Source organism: Ovis canadensis, chromosome 10 (genome assembly GCF_042477335.2).
Source record: "Ovis canadensis isolate MfBH-ARS-UI-01 breed Bighorn chromosome 10, ARS-UI_OviCan_v2, whole genome shotgun sequence".
NCBI lineage: Eukaryota > Metazoa > Chordata > Mammalia > Artiodactyla > Bovidae > Ovis > Ovis canadensis.
This window is the reverse complement of record NC_091254.1, coordinates 91,136,132-91,162,954: the sequence shown is the minus strand read 5'-3', so window position 1 is coordinate 91,162,954 and position 26,823 is coordinate 91,136,132. Positions and strand designations below refer to the sequence as shown.

Below are 26,823 nucleotides of genomic sequence, written 5' to 3'. Positions count from 1 at the left end.
TTTAGTAACCTCCTTTTTAAGGGTTTCAAAGACTCACCTGGGGACTTCCCAGGGGATCCAGGGACTGAAACTCTGTGCTTCCAATGCAGGGGGCCCAGGTTCAATCCCTGGTCAGGGAACTAAATCCAACATGCAACAGCTTAGACCCGGTGCAGTCAAAGAAATAATAAATCTTAAAAAAAAAAAAAAAAAAAAAACAGAGACTCACCAGAAAACATCCAAAGGGGAGTCATAAGCTGGGAGAAATTTTATCCAAACAGGGAGATTGGCCAGATGTAGGAGGTCATGGGAATTGAATACAAGCAGCTGGTTCATTTAAGCAAAGCACGGGGCTTTCCTGGGGCTTCCCAGGTGACTCAGTGGTAGGCGTGAGTTCGATCCCTAGGTCGGAAGATCCCCTGGAGAAGGGCATGGCCACCCACTCTAATATTCTTGCCTGGAGAATCCCATGGACAGAAGAGCCTGGAAGTCTACAGTCCATAGGGTCACAAAGAATCGGACACAACAGAAGTGACTTAGCATGGCTGCGTGCATGGAGGCAATAACGTAATTCTTCTATGTGGTGTGGCCAAAACCATTTAGAAATTTTCTATAAGTGTGCCTTTCAGTGTGAGTCTCAGAAACGTGAAAAGTTATAATGGACTCTTTGCATATCAAACAGTCGCTTAGCTGTTTTAACTAGATTTTAGCATCAGCGACGGCCGCCCTGAAGAAGTAACCCTAATGCATGATAAATAGAATGCGGCTAAATTGGAACTTCATTCCTAGGCAGCTGCTGTGACTAGCCATTTTTCTCCCACCTCTCAGGTGGGAGTTTTCACCTCCTGACAGTTTGACAGATGCGGCTGCACCATTGTGAGCCTTCTTGCAACACACACCCAGTGATCTGTTATCTTGAAGAAAGTCAGTGACAAGAAAATGAAAGTACGCCTGAGACCTAGCCTGCCCGAGCTCAGTTTCTCTCTGGTAACACCCCCTCACGTGCCTCCTTCTATAAAGAGGAGGCTTTTAGCATAAGTAGGTCAAATTGCAGCAAAATTGTTACTATGATGTTTTAATGCTTTTTGAGGAAATTTCCATTGAAGGTGAAGATCGGAGGAGGGGTAGATTGTATGGTATGTGTATTTAGAGAGAGAAAGAAACATCCCGGACGCTTTGATTTTTCTTTTTTTGGCCTTGCCACTCGGCATGCAGGATCTTAGTTCCCCAGCCAGGGATCGAACCTGTGCCCCTGGCAGTGGAAGCCCAGAGTCTTAACTACTGGATTGCCAGGGAAGACCCCTTCCGTTCAGTTCAGTCACTCAATGGTACCCAACTCTTCGGGACCCCATGGACTGCAGTATGCCAGGCTTCCCTGTCCATCACCAACTCCCAGAGCTTACCGAAACTCATGTCCATCAAGTCGGTGATGCCATCCAACCATCTCATCCTCTGTCGTCCCCTTCTCTTCCTGCCTTCAATCTTGCCCAACATCAGGGTCTTTTCCATTGAGTTGGCCCTTTACCTCAGGTGGCCAAAATATTGGAACTTCAGCTTCAGCATCAATCCTTCCAGTGAATATTCAGGACTGATTTCCATTAGGATGGATTGGTTTGATCCCCTTAGAAGACCCCTTAGGTGCTCCTTAAATATCTGTCTTCTTAATGAAACTTCCCATGAATTGGCAGATAATTCCAAGAACTGACTGAGCCCAGGAGAATGTAGGTTCCATCTGCAAGCAGTCCTCTTCCACCTTACAGTCCCATGTGGGAAGATACCACAGTGTGTGGGTTGCAGTGGGCTGCTCAGTGCATAGAGATGGCTGTTGTTATCCTTAGTATACAGTTCTTTCCTAACTCTTTCACTTTGAGTGTTCTATTCAGTTCCAGGAAGTCAGCTCTTATGCACCCAGGTAGTCCAGTGACGTCACAGCCTTCCCTTCTCGCTTGCCCTGCCCTCCGACTGTTAGAAGTGTAAATCTCAGTGTCCAGCAGACACGTGCCCAGGTGTTCTCATGGACACATCACCACCCACCCTGCCCACCCCTCCCCATATGGAAACCAGGCTTTTCCTGCAACTCGAGAAACCTCTACACCAACCTGTAATGCACTGCTCATGGTCCTCCCCAAATCTGACTGGTTTGCAAGTCTGTCATTAATTCAGTCGTTTGCATTTCTCCGAATCATTCCTTCCATCCCATGCTAAGGTCCTTGCCCTGAAAATCAGATGATAGCTTCCTCGGTGCAGTGACCTTTGACTCCTTGATTATATTTGGTCAGTTTCTCTCTGCTTCCAGCTGTTTCCACTGTAGCTTTCACATGATAATCAGTGAGCAGATATTGCGAGGGGGGTTATATGTGGATGTGCCCATGAGTGTGCTCTCATGCAGAAAAGCACACAATCTCACACACAGCAAACACAAATTCTTACTCTCCCCTTAGGCAGCTGTCAGCGATCCCTCCCCAAAACACATGCACCCACACACACCCTGATCTTTATTTATTTTTATTATTATTATTTTATTTTCTGTCTGCTCCACTCACTATGTCAGATCTTAGTTCCCCGACCAGGGATGGAACCTACACTCCATCCATTGGAAGGTGAAGTCTTAATCACTGAACCACCAAGGAAGTCCCTCCTCCTCATTTTTCCAACGGTAGAACAGAAAACGGGCTTCCCTGGCGGCTCAGCTGGTGAAGAATCTGCCTGCAACGAGGGAGACCTGGGTTTGATCCCTGGGTTGGGAAGATCCCCTGGAGAAGGGAAAGGCTACCTGCTTCAGTATTCTGGCCTGGAGAATTCCATGGACTTATAGTCCATGGGGTCTCAAAGAGTCGGACACAACTGAACAACTTTCACTTTCAGAGCATAAAACAGCTGGCTTGGAGAAATCTCTTGTTGGGGGTTGGGGGGGGTGGTGAACGGAAGAAAAAATTCTATAAAAGCACAGAATGAGAATTAAGAACAGGAAGAAAAAAGCAGCTAAAGGCAATACAGCGCAAGATGTAAGAAGGTAGCTAAGACTTTAATCGAAACAGACGTACATGCGTAGTCACCTATGTGGTCTTGAAACCAGTATGGCCAAATAAACTAAGGAGAGGCCTCTACTGTGTACAGCCTCAGTTGTAAATATGCCATACATAGATATTTAAATATATATTGCATTCTATATATATTCAATATATATGCATTTCAAATAGTAATTATACTCAGAATAGATACCAGCAGACTAACAAAAAATAAAATGAAATTATTAGTGCTATTTTTTAATTTATTCACCTGTCTTACTGTGTTTAAATGGTTTTTTTGTCTTTGATTTTTGAGCCTCATTGGAAGAAAGAAATATTCAGATCATCTTAAAATCATTTGTTTCAGAGGATCACAAACTAAATTCCTGTATCATTGTATATGTTCATCTTCTCATTCAAGTAAGTCCTATACGAATGTCTAACAGATAGTCTTGGGAGACAAATTTCCATCAAATATTTGTGGCATTGTCACCTTTGGAAAAATGAGGGGTACTTTGTTCTTGCAGGTCTTGATTTCTGGGGTTAAATATGCAGCTTCTTTAAACTGTCATCCAGAGTTTGAAATTGCCATGTATTTTCTCAGTGTTCAACACAATTGCTACCATCCTAGAGTCTGGGAAAGCAGCGTGACTCTCTCCCTGCCCTAAGGCTGATGACAGGTTTGGACAGTTTAAAAAACTTCAGTCATTTGTACTTGCTGTATTTCTGGTATGTCTTTTCCAAACCTGCAAATTTCTTAAATACTTGAAGGTTTTCAAAGTGAGTCTTCTACTTCGAGATACTATATAGCTTACATTTTTTAATTGATTTCTGCATTCATTAAATGTAACAACCTAACTCTTTTATGACATTGGGTATTGAGTTATTTGAGAAAAACACCTAATCAACTTCATTTTTGAGTTTGTGATTTCCCTCTTGAATTTAAAACAAAGGTTTTATGTTCACCTGCCCACTATTGAAAACTAAAATAAAAAGAAACATATAAAAATAAATTTCAAGTGATTCTGTATGTAGACATTTTAATTAGCTTTGGAATGTCAATTGGTAGACAAACCAAGGGAACATTTCATGCAAAGATGGCCTTGATAAAGGACAGAAACGGAATGGACCTAACAGAAGCAGAAGATATTAAGAAGAGACGGCAAGAATATACAGTTCTTTTTTGTACAGAAGAACTGTACGAAAAAGAGCTTCATGACCCAGATAACCGTGATGGTGTGATCACTCACCTAGAGCCAGACATCCTGGAATGTGAAGTCAAGTGGGCCTTAGAAAGCATCACTACAAACAAAGCTAGTGGAAGTGATGGAATTCCAGTTGAGCCATTTCAAATCCTGAAAGATGATGCTGTGAAAGTGCTGCACTCAATATGCCAGCAAATTTGGAAAACTCAGCAGTGGCCACAGGATTGGAAAAGGTCAGTTTTCATTCCAATCCCAAAGAAAGGCAATGCCAAAGAATGCTCAAACTACTGCACAATTGCACTCATCTCACATGCTAGTAAAGTAATGCTTAAGATTCTTCAAGCCAGGCTGCGTGAACCATGAACTTCCAGATGTTCAAGCTGGTTTTAGAAAAGGCAGAGCAACCAGAGATCAAATTGCCAACATCTGCTGGATCATGAAAGAGCAAGAGAGTTCGAGAAAAACATCTATTTCTACTTTCTTGACTATGCCAAAGCCTTTGAGTGTGTGGATCACAATAAACTGTGGAAAATTCTGAAAGAGTTGGGAATACCAGACCACCTGACCTGCCTCTTGAGAAACTTATATGCAGGTCAGGAAGCAACAGTTAGAACTGGACATGGAACCACAGCCTGGTTCCAAATAGGAAAAGGAGAATGTCAAGGCTGTATATTGTCACCCTGCTTATTTAACTTCTATGCAGAGTACATCATGAGAAACACTGGGTTGGAGGAAGCACAAGCTGGAATCAAGATTGCTGGGAGAAATATCAATAACCTCAGATTTGCAGATGACATCACCCTTATGGCAGAAAGTGAAGAGGAACTAAAAAGCCTCTTGATGAAAGTGAAAGAAGAGAGTTGAAAAGGTTGGCTTAAAGCTCAGTGTTCAGAAAACGAAGATCATGGCATCTGGTCCCATCACTTCATGGGAAATAGATGGGAAAACAGTGGAAACAGTGTCAGACTTTATTTTTGGGGGCTCCAAAATCACTGCAGATGGTGACTGCAGCCATGAAATTAAAAGGCAGTTACTCCTTGGAAAGAAAGTTATGAGCAACCTAGATAGCATATTCAAAAGCAGAGATATTACTTTGCCAACAAAGGTCCATCTAGTCAAGGCTATGGTTTTTCCAGTAGTCATGTATGGATGTGAGAGTTGGACTGTGAAGAAAGCTGAGCACCAAAGAATTGATGCTTTTGAACTGTGTGTTGGAGAAGACTCTTGAGAGTCCCTTGGACTGCAAGGAGATCCAGCCAGTCCAGCCTAAAGGAGATCTGTCCTGGGTGTTCACTGGAAGGACTGATGCTGAAGCTGAAACTCCAGTACTTTGGCCACCTCATGCGAAGAGTTGACTGATTGGAAAAGACTCTGATGCTGGGAGGAATTGAGAACAGGAGGAGAAGGGGTTGACAGAGGATGAGATGGCTGGATGGCATCACCGACTTGATGGACATGAGTCTGGGTGAACTCCTGGAGTTGGTGATGGACAGGGAGGCCTGGCATGCTGCAATTCATGGGGTCGAAAAGAGTTGGACATGACTGAGCAACTGAACTGGAACTGAAGTGGAATGTCAATTAAAGTGTCTTTGAAGATCTTAAAACCATCATGGTTTTAAGTGTCCCATCTAGTGTCTGTTGTTAAGACCCTCAACTTTTCACTGAAGTATTCATGAGGACAAGCAGCAACACCCCATAATTCTGATCTAAGCACCTTTTGTCACAGTCTATTCAGTAACTGGTCAGCGCGGCTGTAGTGGGAAACGTAGATAATGTTAGCGCCCGTACTCTGGCATTGCACTTGTCCTTGACTGCAAGGCAGAAACAGAGGACCCTGAAGCGGGGAGGCCCAGGTAACAAATATACTGCTGCTACTGCTGCTGCTAAGTCACTTCATTCGTGTCCAACTCTGTGTGACCCCATAGATGGCAGCCCACCAGGCTCCCCTGTCCCTGGGATTCTCCAGGCAAGAACACTGGAGTGGGTTGCCATTTCCTTTTCCAATGCATGAAAGTGAAAAGTGAAAAGGAAGTCGTTCAGTCGTATCCAACTCTTCGCAACCCCATGGACCACAGCCTACCAGGCTCCTCTGCCCATGGGATTACAAATATACTGACAGAGGCTCATTTCCACGCCATGAGTGCTCCCGCATGGCCCAGAGATGCTCGGTCCCTTCGTGGGAGGCCACCTGTGGATTTCCTTCTGCCCTCTCATTCTCCAAGGACATGCCTGGGGCAGGCAGAAGGGAAAGGCAGAGTTTCTAAGGATAGCTATTGGTTCTGTTTTTAATATTGCTATACAAAATGGGTGTATGCTCAGTTGCATCCAACTCTTTGCAACCCCGTGAACTGTATAGCCCACCAGGCTCCTCTCTCCATGGAACTCTCCAGGCAAGAATACTGGGTGGGTTGCAATTCCCTTCTCCAGGGGATCTGCCTGACCCAGGGACTGAACTTGCATCCCCTGCATGCTTTACCACTGCGCCACCTGGGAGGCCCATTGCATAAAGATATTTCCTGTTTCACACAAATCCTTTGTATTGGACAGAACTATTTTGTATATTGATTATAAAAGCAGCAACTATCCAGACGTCTTCTAAGCAGGGGGAGGGGAAGACATAGTGCTTGCAAACAGATTTAGTTTAGGCTTTGTGCGTTTGCTCTTGTCCTTAGTCTCATGGCCCATATGCAGGATGGTTTCTGAGAATTCCACCTTGTAATTTACATTGTTCTCCAAATATGTTTATTTTGAAATCTAACTAAAACACAGCTCTTAGTAGCTGGCTGAGACAGTGTTTAGTGCATGAAATTTGTTTACCAGGGTAGGATATTTTATTCATTCAAGCAGCAATTTAAAGAAAGATTTGAGGACTTCCCTGGTGGCTCAGTGGTAAAGAATCCTCCTGCCAGGCAGGAGACATGGGTTCAATCCTTGATCAGGGAAGATCGCACGTGCCACAGAGCAACTAAGGCCGTGTTCCACAATTATTGAGTCTGTGCTCTACAATAAGAGCACTTCTCCCCCTGCAGTGTGAAGCCAGGGCATCGCAGCTGGAGAGGACCTCCTGCTCGCTGCAACTAGGGAAAAGCTCAAGCAACAAGGGAGACCCAGCCCAGCCATAAATAAATAAGTAAAATTATGTTTTTTAAAAACCTGGAGTCTTTAAAAACAAAAGAAAGATTTGAGTTCTGAGCTGTACTATTGTGACCTCCTAGGCCACTGTTTTGATTTGTTAGACGTCTGCCTACAGAGTCTTCAGAATGTTTAAGGCACTATTCTATCGGAAAGCTTACTGAACAAATGAATAGGAAGAACTCATGGAATCCTTAAGCATTCATGCCACTAAAAATGAGACAACTTAAGACCTTTTTGAAAATCTATAAATTTCCCTGATCCCCCTCAAGATCAGTTATCTCTTTCACTTGATTTCTCCTCTTGTATCTTCTTACCTTCCCCATAGGGCTTCTCTGGTGGTGCTAATGGTAGAGTACCCACCTGCTGGTGCAGAAGACATGAGAAACTCAGGTTCAGTCCCTGGGTTAGGAAGATCCCCTGGAGGGGCGCATGGCAACCCACTCCAGTATTCTTGCCTGGAGAATCTCATGGACAGAGAAACTTGACAGGCTACAGTCCACGGGGTCGCAAAGAGTCAGACACGACTGAGCGAATAAGCATGCACGCACCTTCCCCATAAGCAACTGACTGTATCTCTACCTTTAAATACCTAGAGTGTTTTCAAATACAGCAGTAATAATAAGTATTGTGGACTGTAAGATGCCTGCTCCTACATCTACACCGTTTAGACTCCAGCCTGTTTAGACTCTATGCTAATCAGCCTCATTTATATTCATGTTCCAGCCTAGAGATGTAGATGTTATCACACCCATTTCCCATGTAAGAAAACCGAGTCACAGAGAAGTTAAATCAGCACAGAATCAAGATTTGAACTCAGCTCAGACTGTCTTCAAACTTGATATTCTTTTCCTTCGTGGAGATCTTAGACCCTCCAGTAGGGAACAGCTTTCCTTCGGCTTTCAGATACAGGATTCACAAGCTGACGTCCTCTATTAAAGCACAAACACTTGACATGGGAGCGACTTCTCACTCTTCTTTAATATGTGAATCAGAGTCTGCTGCGTGTTGACTGCCTGATAGGGGGCAGGAGAGCATTGGCTTTGGACTCACCTGGGACTAGTTTCTGACTCTGTGCACTTGGAAATGGACGCATCCTTACCTGTTTCTCCGAAGATGAGGGGATAACAAATGCACCGTTTTTCACAGAGTTGTTGAGGAGTAAATGAAATTTTCACCCCGGCAAGTGTTTTGCTTGGAATGAGGCTTGGCACAAACCAAGCCCGCAAATATGAGCTCTTATTCTGAGAATCCATTTTGTCGGCATCAGTTTGAATTGAGTGAGGATCTCTCGCCAGGTTTGGCACAGACTTCTGTATTTGAAAGCATTCCCTTCACGGTAGGACTCAGAACTAATATGAAGAAAAGTGACCTTCCCTCTTCTCCTGCATGAGGTTGGACTCAGTGTCCTTGCTTCAGAGCCAGCGTCTCATTCCACATCCTGAAACAAAGCAGGATGAAAACCTTGCTTGGCATCATGAGTTTATATTTGCAGTAATACATTTTGCAGAGGCTTTGACTGGCAAAGTGGCCTTGGTTGAAATCCTTCGATCAGGTAGAATTTTGGGGCACTGGGCTGACGCCCGCAGTTCTATTTCGTAGGAGGTGATTTGAGCCAGTGTGTGTCAGAATCACGAACAGGGCTTGGTTTAGTTTCCTAGTTCTTGCTGTGACAAATTTCCACATACTTAGTGATGTCAAACAACCCAGATTTATTATTTATGGTTCTACATATCTGAAGTCCAAAATGGTTTCCCTAGGCTAAGATCAGGGTATGAACAAAACTTAGTACTTACAAAAATTTTAGGGGGAAGAAAAAAAAAAAGATTGCTTTGCCTTTTCCAGATTCTAGAAGCCACCTGCATTCCTACAGTAAGTCTGTGCTGGTGCCTTCATGAAAATGAAAGTGGAAGCTGCTCCCTTGTGTCTGATTCTCTGTGACCCCATGGACTGTAGCCTGCCAGTCTCCTCTGTCCGTGGAATTTTCCAGGCAAGAATACTGGAGCGGGTTTCCATTTCCTTCTCTCATGTGGCGGTTTAGATGCTAAGCGTGTCTGACTCTTCATAATCCTCTCCAGTGGTCGTAAACATGACTCACACTTCTGTCTCCAAGCCAAACTGGTTTGGTTGATTTTGATCTTAGAGTTGAAGGGGATAGGGAAAGTAGGCATACATTTTTGTGATGAGGTGATATATTAATATATGGTCATAATAATATAGTCAGTATTTGCTATATATTTTATTGGATGATTGCTTTTAGAATCATGTAATTGTGAATTTGTAAAAAATTTTATAGGTCACCCCGGTTTTCATCTGCAACTCAAGGAGTATCCTCGGCAACAGACCTCAAACTTTAGGATCCACAGTAATCATGGCTAAAGATACAGATTCTGATTCAGGAGGTCTGGGATGGGGCCTGAGAGGCTGCATTTCTAATACACTCCCAGGAAGCTGCTGGGAGTAGCAAGGCTTCTGAGCATTCCTGACATTGCTGCCTTGGGGATGATTCTGTTATAGTCTCTTCTTTGTATTTTGGTAATTCCAACTGTCACATACGAAATCAGTAGTTCTTGGATCAAAGCCAGACTCAAAATAGATGCAAAACTTTTCTGATGTTTTAAAAATATAAGTCAAAATGACATCGCAGTTGAAGAGAATTTTAAAAAATAGGATGTGTATGTAGGATCTGAAGAATCTTATATTAAGCATCTCTCTCTGTATATATATAGAGAGATTTTATATATATATGTGTGTGTATTTTCCAGGTAGTGCTAGTGGTAGAGAGCTTGCCATGCAGAAGAGGTAAGAGATGCAGGTTCAGTCCCTGGATGAAGAAGATTCCCTGGAGGAGGGCCTGGCAACCCACTCCAGTATTCTTGCCTAGAGAATCTCACGGACAGAGGAGACTGTCAGACTACAGTCTATCGGATCGCAAAGAGTTGGACACAACTGAGCAACTGAGCATGTATATATATGCATGCACGCTAAGTCGCTTCTGTTGTGGGTTGTCATTTCCTATACACACACACACACACACGCACACATATATATAAATATATACATACATACATATATACATCCATATGTATGTGTATATCTGTCCATCTATATATCCTGCATCCATACTAAATCATACAACTGTGAAATCCCAAGTTAAATGATATTTTGTGGCACTGACAACTTTAACACTTTCCTTTACGTTAAAAATTTTATAACAAAGTGAAGCCTTGATGGGTATAAATTTGGACTGTCCTATAGATGGAAGTGTGAGCCTAAGTGCAGTGTTGCCAGCCATTCTGCATTGAGGAAGCCCACAGCCACGTTCAGACGTTGGGTGAGTTGGACTGAGTTGAATTGGCCCATGTAAACTAGCTCTACCTTCAGAGTTCCTAGTTTGATTATTTAAACTTGGCTACCGTACACACTGATCACCTTGATTCTTATTTAATATTTGAAAGTTATTACTGTGGAAGAAGTCAGCTGAACGATGGTGATTATAGCGTATCAAAATCCTTTGTAAGTGATTATTTTAATGACTCTGTACCAACAGGGAGACGTAGACATTTAGACAAAAAACAACCTAATTATAATGACAGCACCAAAGTGAAGCAGTGACAGTTACAACACCAATTTAAAAGTTTTTGACAGCCGTGGCTAAAAGCTTTGTTTAGACCTTTCAGTAATAACAGTTTACTTAAGACATAAATCCACAGCTAAGGAAAATAGAAAGAGAAAGTTGTGGCTTTTCTGTCATGCAGATGAAGTGGAAAGCAGTTGAAATGTTTTTAATAGAACGTTACCTTGAAAAAAGTCTAGAAAAGGAATAATAGTTAAGGAATTTTAACTCTCTCAATGCAAGACTAAATAGAAATTCTAATCAGGATAGAAACTTGCCAGCTGATATGCTTATCAACGTTATGAAGGTCAGTAGTTCCTGCAAGCAAGTTGACGTGCATTTAAATATGTTGACTGACAGCCCTGGAATTTGATTTTGCGTTATCCATGAAATAAAGTCAAGGGCAAATAAATGGATGTAAGAACGCATCAGTAGCCATGGTGACTCACAGCCTCACTAAATACCTGCTTTTCCAGTGGCTGTGACATCTCTCACATTATTAGACTTTATCGCTTTTATTTATCTCACTTGGTTCTGGACTCGGTCAAATATACAGCGTAATTAATTCTTTGACCTTGGGCAATTTATTTCTCATTGCTGAACAGAAAAATACCTCGGTCACATTTTTTTTAAACTGCACATCTTAATAGAACATTTATAATACGCAGGCACCGATATGAGAGCTGACAGATATTTATACGTTTATGATAACAACTTTTGGAGTAGCTGGTACTTGTCTCCATTTTCCCGATGGGAAAACTGAGGCACAGAGAGGTTGAAGAACCTTGCTCAGGACCACAAAGCTTGTGCGTGGTAGAGTTTCAGGTCCATGCACTTTGGCTCAGAGCCCATGCTGTGGCCGACTGCAGGGTCATGAAGCCACAAGAAGGCACACATTTGGATGCAGAGAGTCGACGGCAAGCTCAGAGCTATCCTGTTTTCCCTTTTCCTCTTCTCGGGTTCTGCTTTCGTTAGGTTCTTTCAGTTGCAAAGATTGAAGAATTCTCAGGTCAAGATCAAGCGGTGTCCACATGTGTCTGTAAGAACCAGTGAAGCCCCGAAACGGGGCTCATCGAGGCTCTGTACCCCGGGCAGTTGGTGCCAAGGGGTGTGACTCAGTGATTCGTCATGTGGTCAGCTTCCCTCTCCTCCTTCTGCTGGCCAGGGTCTTCAGCTTCTACCCCCTTCTTTTCTGGATTTCCTGCCCCACAGTGGGCTGGAGCTCCTAAAATGGACTTTAGGCCGACGTGGGTTCAGAGTCTGGCGCTGCTGTGTGCTTGCTGTGTGACCTTGGACAAGTGGCTTAACCTGTCTGAACTCTGTGGAAGAAGTGGGTAATACATCCCACTACGTAGGGTTATGGTGGAGATGAAAGAAGTGAAAGAAATAACATGCTTACAGTATTTAATACATGACAGCTAATATAATAATACCCATTGTTTTTCGAACACCTGATTATTTTACCTCAAGGTAGGCAGCAGGCTTGGACCAGATGTGGATCCAAACTGTGGCTTCGGCTTCCGTATGTGTGTGACGGTGAGAAAGTTATTTAACTTCTCTGAGCCTCGGTTTCCTTCTCTATAAAATTAGCATAACTTCCTAGAACTGTTAGGACATTAAATGACTTCATTTATGTAAAGCACTTACGACAGCTTTGGGCACATAATAATTATAAATATAGACATCAGCTATTATCAGTTGTAGTATAATTTTCAATAACATTTATGCAGAGAGTATAAAGTTCTGGTTATATGAGGTAAGTAAATTATGAATGTCTATGGCATAGTACCTATAGCTATGTACTCTATTGTATATTTAAAACTTACTAGGAGGATAGATCTTATGTTGTGTTCTTACCACAAGTAATAATAATAATATTAATAGAGGAGGCAAGAGGAAGCTTTGGGAGGTGATGAATATGTATATGGCTTTGATGATGGTCATACTTTCATGGGTATATATTTATCCCCAAGCTCACTGAGTTATACACTTTCAATATGAACCACATTTTTAAATATAAGCCATACTTTAACAAAGTGGCTTAAAACATAAAAATAAATTATTAAAAATAGTAACTTTAAAAAATAAATAATCCACAGAAACGATACATTAAAAAATAAATAGATCTTAGGTTTCTCCTGCTTTTCCAGTTCTATGGTTTATCTCAAATGCTTTCATCAACAGTAGCTTTTTCTCTTAGCAGAATAAAATGCTACTTGTTATGTGGTATCAGCTTTCCAAAAATAATTTTTCCATACAGTCAGCAGAAAGGATAAAAGCTTCCTAACTGGCCAGTGAAAATTAAGATATAGGTTATACACAAGTTCAGTGAAATGTATTTTCAGCTTTTAATCAAAATTCTCTGAAACTATCTCCCCAGGTACTTTTTAGCTGCCTGCAGATAAAAGATTGCTTTTCTCACAATAGGTAGTGACAGTCATCAAGTTATCTTAGAAAAGTGGTTCTGGACGTGTGTTTGCCAAGCAGAGGGAGGTTTTGGGAGAGAGAGGGGTTGGAGATTTGGGTTCAGTTCAGTTCAGTCGCTCAGTCGTGTCTGACTCTTTGCGACACCATCAATTGCAGCACGCCAGGCCTCCCTGTTTATCACCAACTCCCGAAGTTCACTCAAACTCACGTCCATCGAGTCGGTTATGCCATCCAGCCATCTCATCCTCTGTCATCCCCTTTTCCTCCTGCCCCCAATCCCTCCCAGCATCAAGGTATTTTCCAATGAGTCAACTCTTCGCATGAGATGGAGTTTCAGCTTTAGCATCAGTCCTTCCAAAGAACACCCAGGACTGATCGCTTTTAGAATGCACTGGCTGGATCTCCTTGCAGTCCAAGGGACTCTCAAGAGTCTTCTCCAAGACCACAGTTCAAAAGTATTAATTCTTCAGTGCTCAGCTTTCTTCACAGTCCAACTCTCACATCCACACATGACTACTGGAAAAACCATAGCCTTGACTAGATGGACCTTTGTTGGCAAAGTAATGTTTCTGCTTTTGAATATGCTCTCTAGGTTGCTCATAACTTTTCTTCCAAGGAGTAAGCATCTTTTAATTTCATGGCTGCAATCACCATCTGCAGTGATTTTGGAGCCCCCAAAAATAAAGTCTGACACTGTTTCCACTATTTCCCCATCTATTTCCCATGGAGTGATGGGACCAGATGCCATGATCTTTGTTTTCTGAATGTTGAGCTTTAAGCCAACTTTTTCACTCTCTTCTTTCACTTTCATCAAGAGGCTTTTTAGTTCCTCTTCACTTTCTGCCATAAGGGTAGTGTCATCTGCATATCTGAGGTTATTGACATTTCTCCCAGCAGTCTTGATTCCAGCTTGTGCTTCTTCCAGCCCAGCGTTTCTCATGATGTATTCTGCGTATAAGTTAAATAAGCAGGGTGACAATATACAGCTTTGACGTACTCCTTCTCCTATTTGGAACCAGTCTGTTGTTCAATGTCCAGTTCGAACTGTTGCTTCCTGACCTGCATATAGGTTTCTCAAGAGGCAGGTCAGGTGGTCTGGTATGCCCATCTCTTTCAGAATTTTCCAGTTTATTGTGATCCACACAGTCAAAGGCTTTGGCATATTCAAGAAAGCAGAAATAGATGTCTTTCTGGAACTCTCTTGCTTTTTCAGTGATCCAGCGGATGTTGGCAATTTGATCTCTAAAACCAGCTTGAACATCAGGAAGTTCACGGTTCACGTATTGCTGAAGCCTGGTTTGGAGAATTTTGAGCATTACTTTACTAGCGTGTGAGATGAGTGCAATTGTGTGGTAGTTTGAGCATTCTTTGGCATTGCCTTTCTTTGGAGGTTTGGGTTAAGCACGTGCAAACTATTATATATAGAGTGGATAAACAGCAAGGTCTTCCTATATGGCACAAGGAACTAATATTCAATGCCCCATGATAAACCAGAATGGAAAAGAATCTGAAAAAAGACTGTGTATATTGTGTATAACAATAACTGAATCACTTTGCTGGACAGCTGAAATTTACACAACACTGTAAATCAGCTTTGCTTCAATAAAATAAAACTTTCTTAAAAAGAAAGACTGTTCACAGTAGCATATAACAAAGCTGTTGCAGATCCGGCAAGGTCTGAGCACATAGGTATGCTGAATCGTGAGTCTGTCTCTTTATTAAGAGTTCTTCCATTTTGCCTCCTCAGCAAATGATGCGGTCGTCCGTCTTCCACATGTTCATCCTGAGCATGGTGACCGTGGACGTGATCGTGGCCGCCAGCAACTATCACAAAGGAGAAAGCTTCAAGAGGCAGTATGACGAGTTCTACCTGGCGGAGGTAAGCAGCTCACGGACACAGGTCACTTGTCAAAGCACCCAAGAACCTCGGCTCGTGACAGCAGCTTTTAGAAACATGAAAATTCATGTCAGCTCAGTCATCATTTGACTTCAACCAAAGCTGATTCAGGGCTTCCCTGATAGCTCAGTGGGTATAGAATCTTCTTGCAGTGCAGGAGATGCGGGTTTGATCCCTGGGTCGGGAAGATCTCCTGGAGGAGGGCATGGAAACCCACTCCTGTATTCTTGCCTGGAGAATCCCATGGACAGAGGAGTCTGGCGAGCTACAGTCCATGGGGTTGCAAAGACTCAGACTCGACTGAAGCGACTGCGCATGCACAGAGCTGATTCATTGTCTGCTGCCGAGGTGTCTCCCTTGCTCCCCGAGTTGCCTGCTTTGTTTCCTGGCCCCCAGGCCTGAGTGATCTTCCCACATTGGGTGTCACATGCGTGAGTCACGTTGCCAAGGCAACATTTGCCCCGGGTGTTACCCTGGCCATCTAGGTGTTTCCCTACCCACCTCTTTGTTTTCTCTCCATTGTCATATTGTGTGTCTGTTTCCTCCAAAGTGTAGGCAAGCACAGATTCAGAATATCGTAGATGAACTCAGCTCAACAGTACCAAGGACGAGAATGGAGGAAAATAGATTCCTTTTCTAAAAATCTGAGGTGTTACCGCCTGCAGTAAGGTGTAGTCAGAAATAGGTAGGTTTTAGAACTAACACCCAAAAAAGATGTCCTTTTCATTATAGGGGACTGGAATGCAAAAGTAGGAAGTCAAGAAACACCTGGGGTAACAGGCAAATTTGGCCTTGGCATATGGAATGAAGCAGGGCAAAGGCTAACAGAGTTTTGCCAAGAGAACCCACTGGTCATAGCAAACACCCTCTTCCAACAACACAAGAGAAGACTCTACACATGGACATCAGCAGATGGTCAACACCGATATCAGATTGATTTTATTCTTTGTAGCCAAAGATGGAGAAGCTCCATACAGTTAGCAAAAACAATACCAGGAGCCGACTGTGGCTCACATCATGAACTCCTTATTACCAAATTCAGACTTAAATTGAAGAAAGTAGGGAAAACCACTAGACCATTCAGGTATGACCTAAATCAAATCCCTTATGATTATACAGTGGAAGTGAGAAATAGATTTAAGGGACTAGATCTGATAGAGTGCCTGATGAACTATGGACCAAGGTTCGTGACATTATACAGGAGACAGGGATTAAGACCATCGCCATGGAAAAGAAATGCAAAAAGCAAAATGGCTGTCTGAGGAGGCCTTACAAATAGCTGTGAAAAGAAGAGAAGCAAAAAGCAAAGGAGAAAAGGAAAGATATAAGCATCTGAATGAAGAGTTCCAAAGAAGAGCAAGGAGAGATAAGAAAGCCTTCCTCAGTGATCAGTGCAAAGAAATAGAGGAAAACAACAGAATGGGAAAGACTAGAGATCTCTTCAGGAAAATTAGGGATACCAAGGGAGCATTTCATGCAAAGATGGGCTCCATAAAGGACAGAAATGGTATGGACCTAACAGAAGCAGAAGATATTAAGAAGAGGTGGCAAGAGTACTCAGAAGAACTATACAAAAAATATCTTCATGACCAGATAACCATGGTGGTGGTTTCTCTCTCTACCTAGAGCCAGACATCCTGGAATGTGAAGTCAAGTGGGCCTTAGAAAGCATCACTATGAACAAAGCTAGTGGAGGTGATGGAATTCCAGTTGAGCTATTTCAAATCCTGAAAGATGAGTGCTGCACTCAATATGCCAGCAAATTTGGAAAACTCAGCAGTGGCCACAGGACTGGAAAAGGGCAGTTTTCATTCCAATCCCAAAGAAAGGCAATGCCAAAGAATGCTCAAACTACTGCACAATTGCACTCATCTCACATGCTAGTAAAGTAATGCTCAAAATTCTCCAAGCCAGGCTTCAGCAATACCTGAACCGTGAACTTCCTGATGTTCAAGCTGGTTTTAGAAAAGGCAGAGGAACCAGAGATCAAATTGCCAACATCTGCTGGATCATGAAAGAGCAAGAGAGTTTGAGAAAAACATCTATTTCTGCTTTATTGACTATGCCAAAGCCTTTGACTGTGTGGATCACAATAAACTGTGGAAAATTCTGAAAGAGATGGGAATACCAGACCACCTGACCTGTCTCTTGAGAAACCTATATGCAGGTCAGGAAGCAACAGTTAGAACTGGATATGGAACAACAGACTGGCTCCAAATAGGAAAAGGAGTACGTCAAGGCTGTATATTGTCACCCTACTTATTTAACTTCTATGCAGAGTACATCATGAGAAACGCTGGACTGGAAGAAGCACCAGCTGAAATCAAGATTGCTGGGAGAAATATCAATAACCTCAGATATGCAGATGACACTACCCTTATGGCAGAAAGTGAAGAGCAACTAAAAAGCCTCTTGATGAAAGTGAAGGAGGAGAGTGAAAAAGTTGGCTTAAAGCTCAACATTCAGAAAACGAAGATCATGGCATCTGGTCCCATCACTTCATGGGAAATAGATGGGGAAACAGTGGAAACAGTGTCAAACTTTATAGTTTTGGGCTCCAAAATCACTGCAGATGGTGACTGCAGCCATGAAATTAAAAGACGCTTACTCCTTGGAAAGAAAGTTATGAGCAACCTAGATAGCATATTCAAAAGCAGAGACATTACTTTGCCGACTAAGGTCCATCTAGTTAAGGCGATGCTTTTTCCAGTAGTCATGTATGGATGTGAGAGTTGGACTGTGAAGAAAGCTGAGCGCCGAAAATTGATGCTTTTGAACTGTGGTGTTAGAGAGGACTCTTGAGAGTCCCTTGGACTGCAAGGAAATCCAGCCAGTGCATTCCAAAGGAGATCAGTCCTGGGTGTTCATTGGAAGGACTGATGCTGAAGCTGAAACTCCAATACTTTGGCCACCTCATGCAAAGAGTTGACTCATTGGAAAATACCTTGATGCTGGGAGGGACGGGGGGCAGGAGGAGAATGGGACGACAGAGGATGAGATGGCTGGATGGCATTACCAACTCAATGGACATGAGTTTGAGTGAACTCCGGGAGTTGATGATCGGCAGGGAGGCCTGGCGTGCTGCGATTCATGGGGTCTCAGAGTCAGACACGACTGAGTGACTGAACTGAACTGAACTGAAGTGATTACAACAACTCTTCTTGCTTCCTACAGCCCATACTAGAGTTTTGTAGTAGCGCTTCTTACTGCTGGGATAACCTTGTTAACATTTGTTGCTTAAATATTTCCTAATGATTTCCAGAGACCCCTGACTTTTTTATTGTGAAGAATTATGTCTGTAACAGATCTTAGAATTCAGGGGTTCTACATTTATGGAAAAATTGGTTGACGGACAATGGTTTAGAAACCCATTCATCATGTAAGTGAGGAATACATATCTAACTGTGCTACACTTGGAGAAATCCAATATATGAAAAATAAATCTTAAAAAGCAGAAGCATCACAATGTGATTATTTTTATTACAAAAGCACTTTCCACATACAAAATCAATTTGCCTCAGAGTTGGGTTCTCTTCTATATCCCAAATTCTCCTAGTGCATTTAAAAATGAATTTGGTTAACAAAAAGTCAATCCACCCACACATCAATTTTTCAGGAAAAGAATTGATGGTATATAGCTATTGAATACAAACTTCTACGTGGGTATGCAGAAACTTTTAAGGAGTCACTTATGAATTCCTCCCTTGGTGGAGATGTTTTTCCTGTAAGAAAATATCATTAGTATTAAACTTTCTCTGAAATAGTCTCCGGGACATGACATTGACTAATAACTGTGTCATATATGGAACATTTTTGTTGTTTTTCAGTTGCTAAGTCATGTCTGACTCTTTGCGATCTCATGGACTGTAGCCAGCCAGGCTCCTCTGTCCCTGGGGCTTCCTAGGCAAGAATACTGTAGTGGGTTGCCATTTCCTTCTCTAGGGTATCTTCCTGGACCAAAGATTGAACCTAATCTCCTGGATTGGCACGCTGCTTCTTTACCCCTGAGCCATTTAGAATTTTAGTGTATGGAGCTTACAGTTAAGCAAAAAATATAGACAGTAAATAGTAACAAGTTTTTATGCTATGGAGAATCAATGACATAAGCTCACAAAGAAATTATGTCCAACTAAACACCTGAAAAATGGATATAATTTTGCTGCAAATCCAGCACAGAAAGTATGGATCATTATTAAAAGCAGAGAGGGGATAATTGCTTTACAATGCTGTGTTAGTTTCTGCTGTACAACAGCCTGAACCAGCTATCAATACACATATATCCCTGCCCTCTTGAGCCTCCCTTCTGCTCCTCCATCCCGCCCCTCTAGGTCATCACTGTGCACCAGCTGAGCTCCCTTGCTATACAGAAGCTTGACACTAGCTAGCTATTTTACATTGATAAGTGTATATTTCAATGCTACTCTCTCAATTCATCCCAACCTGTCCTACCCCTGCTGTGTCCACAAGCCCATTTTCTATGTCTGCTTCTCTATTCCTGCCCTGCAAATAGATTCATCAGTGCTGTTTTTCTAGATTCTATATGTATCCGTTCAGTTCAGTCACTCAGTCAGTCATGTCCGACTCTTTGCAACCCCATGGAAAGTACCAGGCCAGGCCTCCCTGTCCATCACCAACTCCTGGAGCTTACTCAAATTCATGTTCATCATGCCATCCAGCCATCTCAGCCTCTGTCGTCCGCTTCCCCTCCTGCCTTCAATCTTTCCCAGCAACAGGGTCTTTTCCAATGAGTCTGTTCTTCGCATCAGGTGGCCAAAGTATTAGAGGTTCAGCTTCAATATCAGTCCCTCCAGTGAATATTCAGGACTGATTTCCTTTAGAATTGACTGGTTGGATCTCCTTGCAGTCCAAGGGACTCTCAAGAGTCTTCTCCAACACCACAGTTCAAAAGCATCAATTCTTCGGCACTCAGCCTTCTTTATGGTCCAACTCTCACATCCATACATGACTACTGGAAAAACCATAGCTTTGACCAGATGGACCTTTGTCAGCAAAGTAATGTCTCTGCTTTTTAATATGTTGTCTAGGTTGGTCATAACTTTTCTTCTAAGGAGCAAGCGACTTTTAAATTCATGGCTGCAGTCACCATCTGCAGTGATTTTGGAGCCCAAGAAAATTAAATCTGTCACTGTTTCCATTGTTTTCCCATCTATTTGCCATGACGAGATGCAGCTGGAAGCCATGATTTTCATTTTTTTGAATGTTGAATTTTAAACCAGCTTTTCACCCTCCTCTTTCACTTTTATCAAGAGCCTGTTTAGTTCTTCCTCACTTTCTGCCATAAGGGTGGTATCATCTGCATATTTTGAGGTTATTGATATTTCTCTCGGCTATCTTGATTCCAACTTGTGCTTCATCCAGCCCAGTGTTTCTCATGATGTACTCTGCATAAAAGTTAAATAAGCAGGGTGACAATATGCAGCCTTGACGTATTCCTTTCCCAATTTGGAACCAGTCACCATTATTCCATGTCTGGTTCTAACTGTTGCTTCCTGACCTGCGTGCAGATTTCTCAGAAGGGAGGTAAGGTGGTCTGGTATTTCCATATCTTTAAGAATATTTCACAGTTTGTTGTGATCCACACAGTCAAAGGCTTTGGCATAGCCAATAAAGCAGAAGTAAATATTTTTCTGGAATTCTCTTGCTTTTTCATATTCAATGGATGTTGGCAATTTGATTTCTGCTTCCTCTACCTTTTCTAAGCTGGATGCTTGACCTGCATCTGGAAGTCCTTGGTTCATGTACTATTGAAGCCTCACTTGGAGAATTTTGAGCATTACTTTGCTAGTGTGAGATGAATGCTATTGTGCGGTAGTTTGAACATTCTTTGGCATTGCCTTTCTTTGGGATTGGAATGAAAACTGACCTTTTCCAGTCCTGTGGCCACTGCTGAGTTTTCCCAATTTACTGGCAAATTGAGTGCATCACTTTAACAGCATCATCCTTTAGGACTTGAAATAGCTTAGCTGGAATTCCGTCACCTCTACCAGCTTTGTTCATAGTGATGCTTCCTAAGGCCCACTTGACTTCGGACTCCAGGATATCTGACTGTAGCTGATTGATCACACCATCGTAGTTATCTGGGTCATGAAGATCTTTTTTGTATAGTTCTTCTGAGTACTCTTGCCACCTCTTCTTAATATCTTCTGCTTCTGTTAGGTCCATACCATTTCTGTCCTTTATCGAGCCCATCTTTGCATGAAATGTTCCCTTCGTATCTCTAATTTTCTTGAAGAGATCTCTAGTCTTTCTCATGCTACTGTTTTCATCTATTTCTTACATTGATTGCTGAGGAAGGCTTTCTTATCTCTTCTTGCTATTTTTTGGAACTCTGCATTCAAATGGGTATATATTTCCTTTTCTCCTGCCTTTAGCTTCTCTTCTTTTCTCAGCCATTTTAAGGCCTCCTCAGACAACCATTTTGCCTTTTTGCATTTCTTTTTCTTGGGGATAGTCTTGGTCCCTGCCTCCTGTACAATGTCGCGAACCTCCATCCATAGTTCTTCAGGCACTCTGTCAATCAAATCTAATCCCTCAAATCTATTTGTCACTTCTGCTGTGTAATCGTAAGGGATTTGATTTAGATCATACCTGAATGTTCTAGTGTTTTTCCCTACTTTCTTCAATTTAATTAATTTGCAATAAGGAGCTCATGATCAGAGCCACAGTCAGCTCCCAGTCTTGGTTTTGCTGACTGTATAGAGCTTCTCCATCTTTGGCTGCAAAGAATATGATCAATCTGATTTCAGTATTGACCATCTGGTGATGTCCACATGTAGAGTCTTATCTTGTTTTGTTGGAAGAGGGTGTTTGCTATGGCCAGTGCGTTCTCTTGGCAAAACTCTGTTAGTCTTTGCCCTCCTTCATTTTCTACTTTGAGGTCAAACTTGCCTGTTATTCTTGTTAATATATGAAATTTGTTTTTCTCTTTCTGACTTATTTCTGACTTACTTCACTCTGTTTGACAGACTCTAGGTTTATCCACCTCGAATCCACTACAAATGACCCAACTGATGATCATACTACAAGAAATTCCAACAAAATTTCAAATGTTCTAATATTGTAGAGTTCACTGATACTATTTAAGGGTATAGGTAGCATCCAATGGTAGTTGAAAAATCCTTGCTGTTCTTTTTTGTATATAGTACTATTTTAAAAAGTAAATTTATGTTTTAATTTATTTTGGCTGCACTGGGTTTTCATTGCTCTTTGCAGGCTTTCTCTATTTGCAGCAGGGTGGGTCTTCCCATGGCAGAGGCCTCTCTTGTTGCAGAGCACAGACTGTAGGCACACGGCTTCAGTAGTTGCAGCTCAGAAGTTGTGATGCACTAGTTTTGTTGCCCCGAGGCATGTGGGATCTTCCCAGACCAGGGATCACACCTGTGTCCTCTGCATTGGTAAACAGATTCTTAACCACTGTGCCACCAAGAAATTCCCATAGTACTATTTTTTAATTTAAAAAATCAACAAGAGAAGTTGTTGTTCAGTCACTAAGTCATGTCTGACTGTTCACAACCCCATGGACTGCAGCATGCCAGGCTTCCCCATCCTTCACCATCTCCCGGAGTTTACTCAAACTCATGTCCATTGAGTCAGTGATGCCATTCAACCATCTCATCCTCTGTCATCTTCTTCTCCTCCTGACTTCAGTCTGTTCCAGCATCAGGCAGGGTCTTTCCCAGTGGGTCGACTCTTTGCATCAGGTGGGATTGCATGGTAAAATATGGCACATGCTATCTTTCTAGTAATTGTTGCCCACTTCCCAAACCACTGAAAGTAAATTTGATATTCATTAACAACATAGTAGAGATTCAGTTCACTTCAAAAAAAAATAGGTATCGCTTTATTCTTGAATTACTGAAACATTCAGAATTTGTCCCACATCTCTTAATTGATGAGGTGTATCTGAGTTTCCCAAAGTGTGCTTGATCTTTATTCCAATCACATTATCTCTTTTCTTTGTATCAGAAACTTCTACACAAGTCAAAGTGGTGAGTTTAATCGCACGATTTTTTTTTTATAAAATACTCTTTTGAAAAAAATTGATAAAGATGGTTTGGGCTTAAGCCAAGAGTCAACAGACTTTTTTCTTGCAGAGCCAGACAGTAAACATTTCAGACTTTTCAGACCACGTGTCCTCTGCTTCAGCTACTCAACTCTGCTGTTGTTATGCAGAAGGGAGTGTGGCCTCAGAGTGGTTGTGTGCCAACAAAACTTTCTTTACGAAAATAAGCAATGAGCTTGATCTTGGTTTAAGCTGTAGAAACACCACCTGAGCCACCAAGGCAGCCTCTAGAGATACAGAGCATGTCAACGAACATCCCTTTGTGTTGAATCCAAATATAGTAAGACTAACAGCATAATAGCTGCCATTTTTTTTTAGAAGTTGCATTATGTTGCCAAGTGCTTTAAAGGAATTTATTATGTCTGTTAATCCTCAAAATGGCTATAATAACAGCAATTCAAGTTTATGGACCATAATGATACAGTGTTTAAGGAAATAACATTATGTAATATTTTATAAAGTTTATTTTTAAAATAGATCACCAGAGGCCATGAGTTTTCAGAGAAGTAATTTCTTGAGTTCCCACATATTCCAGAATAAATTATTTTGAAAATCCAAAATAAATCATTAAGAGTCAACTTGCAGTCTAGAAAACAGTCTTTAAGCATAAATTAAGTTGCTTAGCTTCTGTTGAAAGACTGGGGCCTTGTTTAGTTACTTTGGTTTAATTAACCTAAATTGAGAATTAGTTGAGAAACAGGGGAAACTTTACTTTGTTTTTGAGGCTCTGCATAAACATAACAATGTAAAGATTTGCTTTCTTTTGGAAGTTTTCATTTTGCACTTTGATCTAAAATAATCCATTGTCATTACTGTTATACATAAAACTACATTACTATACATTAATATAATAAACAATTATATTTTACAATGTATAAATGTATTTGTATTTATTAAATTTATTAAAACACTTTATTAATATTATTTATATTTATTAATTTCATTAATAAATAATAAAACTTGAACAGTACTTAAACAATGCTTTTGCCTGGAGGCTCAGATGGTAAGGAATCTGCCTGCAGTGCAGGAGACCAAGTTCAGTCCCTGAGTCAGGAAGGTCCCCTGGAGAATGAAATGGCAACCGATGCCAGTATTCTTGCCTGGAGAATTCCAGGGACAGAGGAGCCTGAGGGGCTACAGTTGATGGGATCTCAAAGAGTTGGACACAATTGAGTGACTAACCCTTTTACTTTTTATTATATAAGAACATGTAAATATATCTGTATATCCACCATATTGTACATTTAACAGAAATTTATCGCACAGCCTTATGAACAGATTAAAAATTTTAACAGAATCCCTCTTTTAAGAAACTTGTCAATTGCTGAGAGTGAGAGAGAACAATGAAGCTCTAAGAGCATGCCCTTGTTTAATTTCTGGTCAAGAGACAGGTTTACCTCATTTTGAACTCCAGGGTGTCTGTTCAGTTTCCTAGTTTTCTCTGATTGTTCTGTGTTTTGAAGCAGAAGGCCTTTCATCAACATGGACTCATTTTGCCATCTTATAGAAAGTTATCTTTTCTAGCAAAGTGGTTCCCTCTGAAGACATTTGGCTTTAAGATATTTGTTAAAATGAAATTACGTGAAAGAGCCATTTATTTTAGTTCCAACAGAATCTGACACCCATGTTTCAGCTCATTAATCACAAGAAATGACTGAATTATGAAAATAACTCATCTTATCCTACCAGCAGTCTTTCATATTATCATTGGGTTTAATTTCATCTTCTGGGAAACTTTAATCAAATAAGTTTCTTTTGACTATAGCTTCTTCATGTGTTTCTAAAGGATTTGAGCAGTATCTTGTTAGGTGAAAAATAATACAATAATGACATTTTTGACTATTCAATGATCCATCTCCAAAGTCTGCTCTTTAGCTGTCTAGAGAATTGAAGGTATGCCATATACTAAGAGCAGGTGATATACTGCCACCTCAGAAATGATGTGGGTCATCGTTTATTTGAGCGTTATTTAACTTAAATTTCATTTAGGAGAATAGGGGTACCTGTATTGTGTTTCTTGTGAGTTTTATGCTAGAGTCTTCTTTTGTGATAAGTGTGCATTCATTTTCCAATGAATATCCATCATGTTTCTCTGAAATTATGAAATAGAGTTTGCAACACAAATCTTGGATAATATATTTCAAATATCTTTGCACATATAGGCAGTATCTCTGCTCTTTCATCTTCTCAGACCTGTGTATCACAATCAGCTCATTTATAATTTGTCACTGATCAATGTTCATACATTATTCATGGAATTAAAAGGGCAGAACAGTTTCCATTGTCCCATTTATATTAAGCATGTCATTTTCCACTCAGTTATTTTTCTCCTGAGCTTCAGAAACATGGCCATCAACTTGTCTTACCTGCTAGCCTCACAAATCCAATTACACGTTCTTTTGGAAAACAAGTATTTTAAACTAATTTCTTGTATTCTTCATTCTAAAAAAAAAAAAAATCTTTTCACAAGTTATGTGCTGTCATCGTAAGAACAAATATGATAATGTTTCTTAGAACAGTAACTCCTGTCATTTTTATTTGTTTAGTTAAATTTATTTCATTTTATTTAATTTTAATTAAATTTGCATTGCATTATTGATAATTTCCTTGAGGACAAGAGGGCTGGTTATAGTAGATATTACATAGCATATTTATTAGTATAAGATGAAAATTTGGAAAATAAATAATAAAGTGTGGTATTTTAAAAACTCATAAAACCTGCATTCCTGAAAATGTTAGTGAAACTCTGCTATGGTGACATCAAACCTGATTTATCTGTATAGTATAAATTCTCCAGAGGGGGTGGGAAAAATGCCTAAGGGGATAAAAACTGTTCTTAGAGGCAAAAAAACCCCTACTCTTTCCATATATAAAGCAGAGTTAGATATGTTTATATTTATAACATATAGATGCTAATAAAAATTCCATATGATGTAGTGATTAGAAACAAAATGTCTAAAAAAGGCTCGGGGGTGGTTAAAAAAAGATTGCGAATCCCTGATTTAGGAAAAATTGTAAGAAGAAAGAAATATTTTGGTGTTTTCATGTATTGTTTTCAAGTTTCTTCAAGTAACATGGCCAACAATGTTTAGGAAAAGTTTTAGTATCCTCCTCTCACAAATCTTGCCTTCCCTCTTAAAAAGACAAGTTTCAACTTTAAGCACCCACTGATGGTATAATGTCCTCTGAGGATTCGAGACAGAGGAAAGGTCCCACTGTGACCTCCTTAGGGTGGGGCCTGCTGAGTTAGGAGGGGCCGTGGGTGCTCCTAGACTAGGGGTAATGAAGGGGAGACTCCCAAAGGTTGCAATGCTGACTGCTAAGGATTTGCAGAGGACCTGGAGATTGTCATACTGAGTGAAGTGAGTCAGCGTATGATATCACTTATACACGGAATCTAAAAAATGGTACAAGTGAGCATATTTGCAAAACAGAAATGGAATCACAGATGTAGAAAACAAATTTATGGTTGCCAA

General features: G+C 41.1%; 1 protein-coding gene across 1 annotated transcript in view; it reads left to right on the top strand.

Moving 5' to 3' along the window:
* Positions 1–26,823, top strand: part of NALCN (sodium leak channel, non-selective) — a 303,444-nt gene that overhangs the window by 104,233 nt on the left and 172,388 nt on the right. The window contains exon 11 of the mRNA XM_069601972.1: positions 15,115–15,246. Coding sequence (XP_069458073.1) covers positions 15,115–15,246 — 132 coding nt within the window. The remainder of the gene's footprint in view (positions 1–15,114; positions 15,247–26,823) is intronic.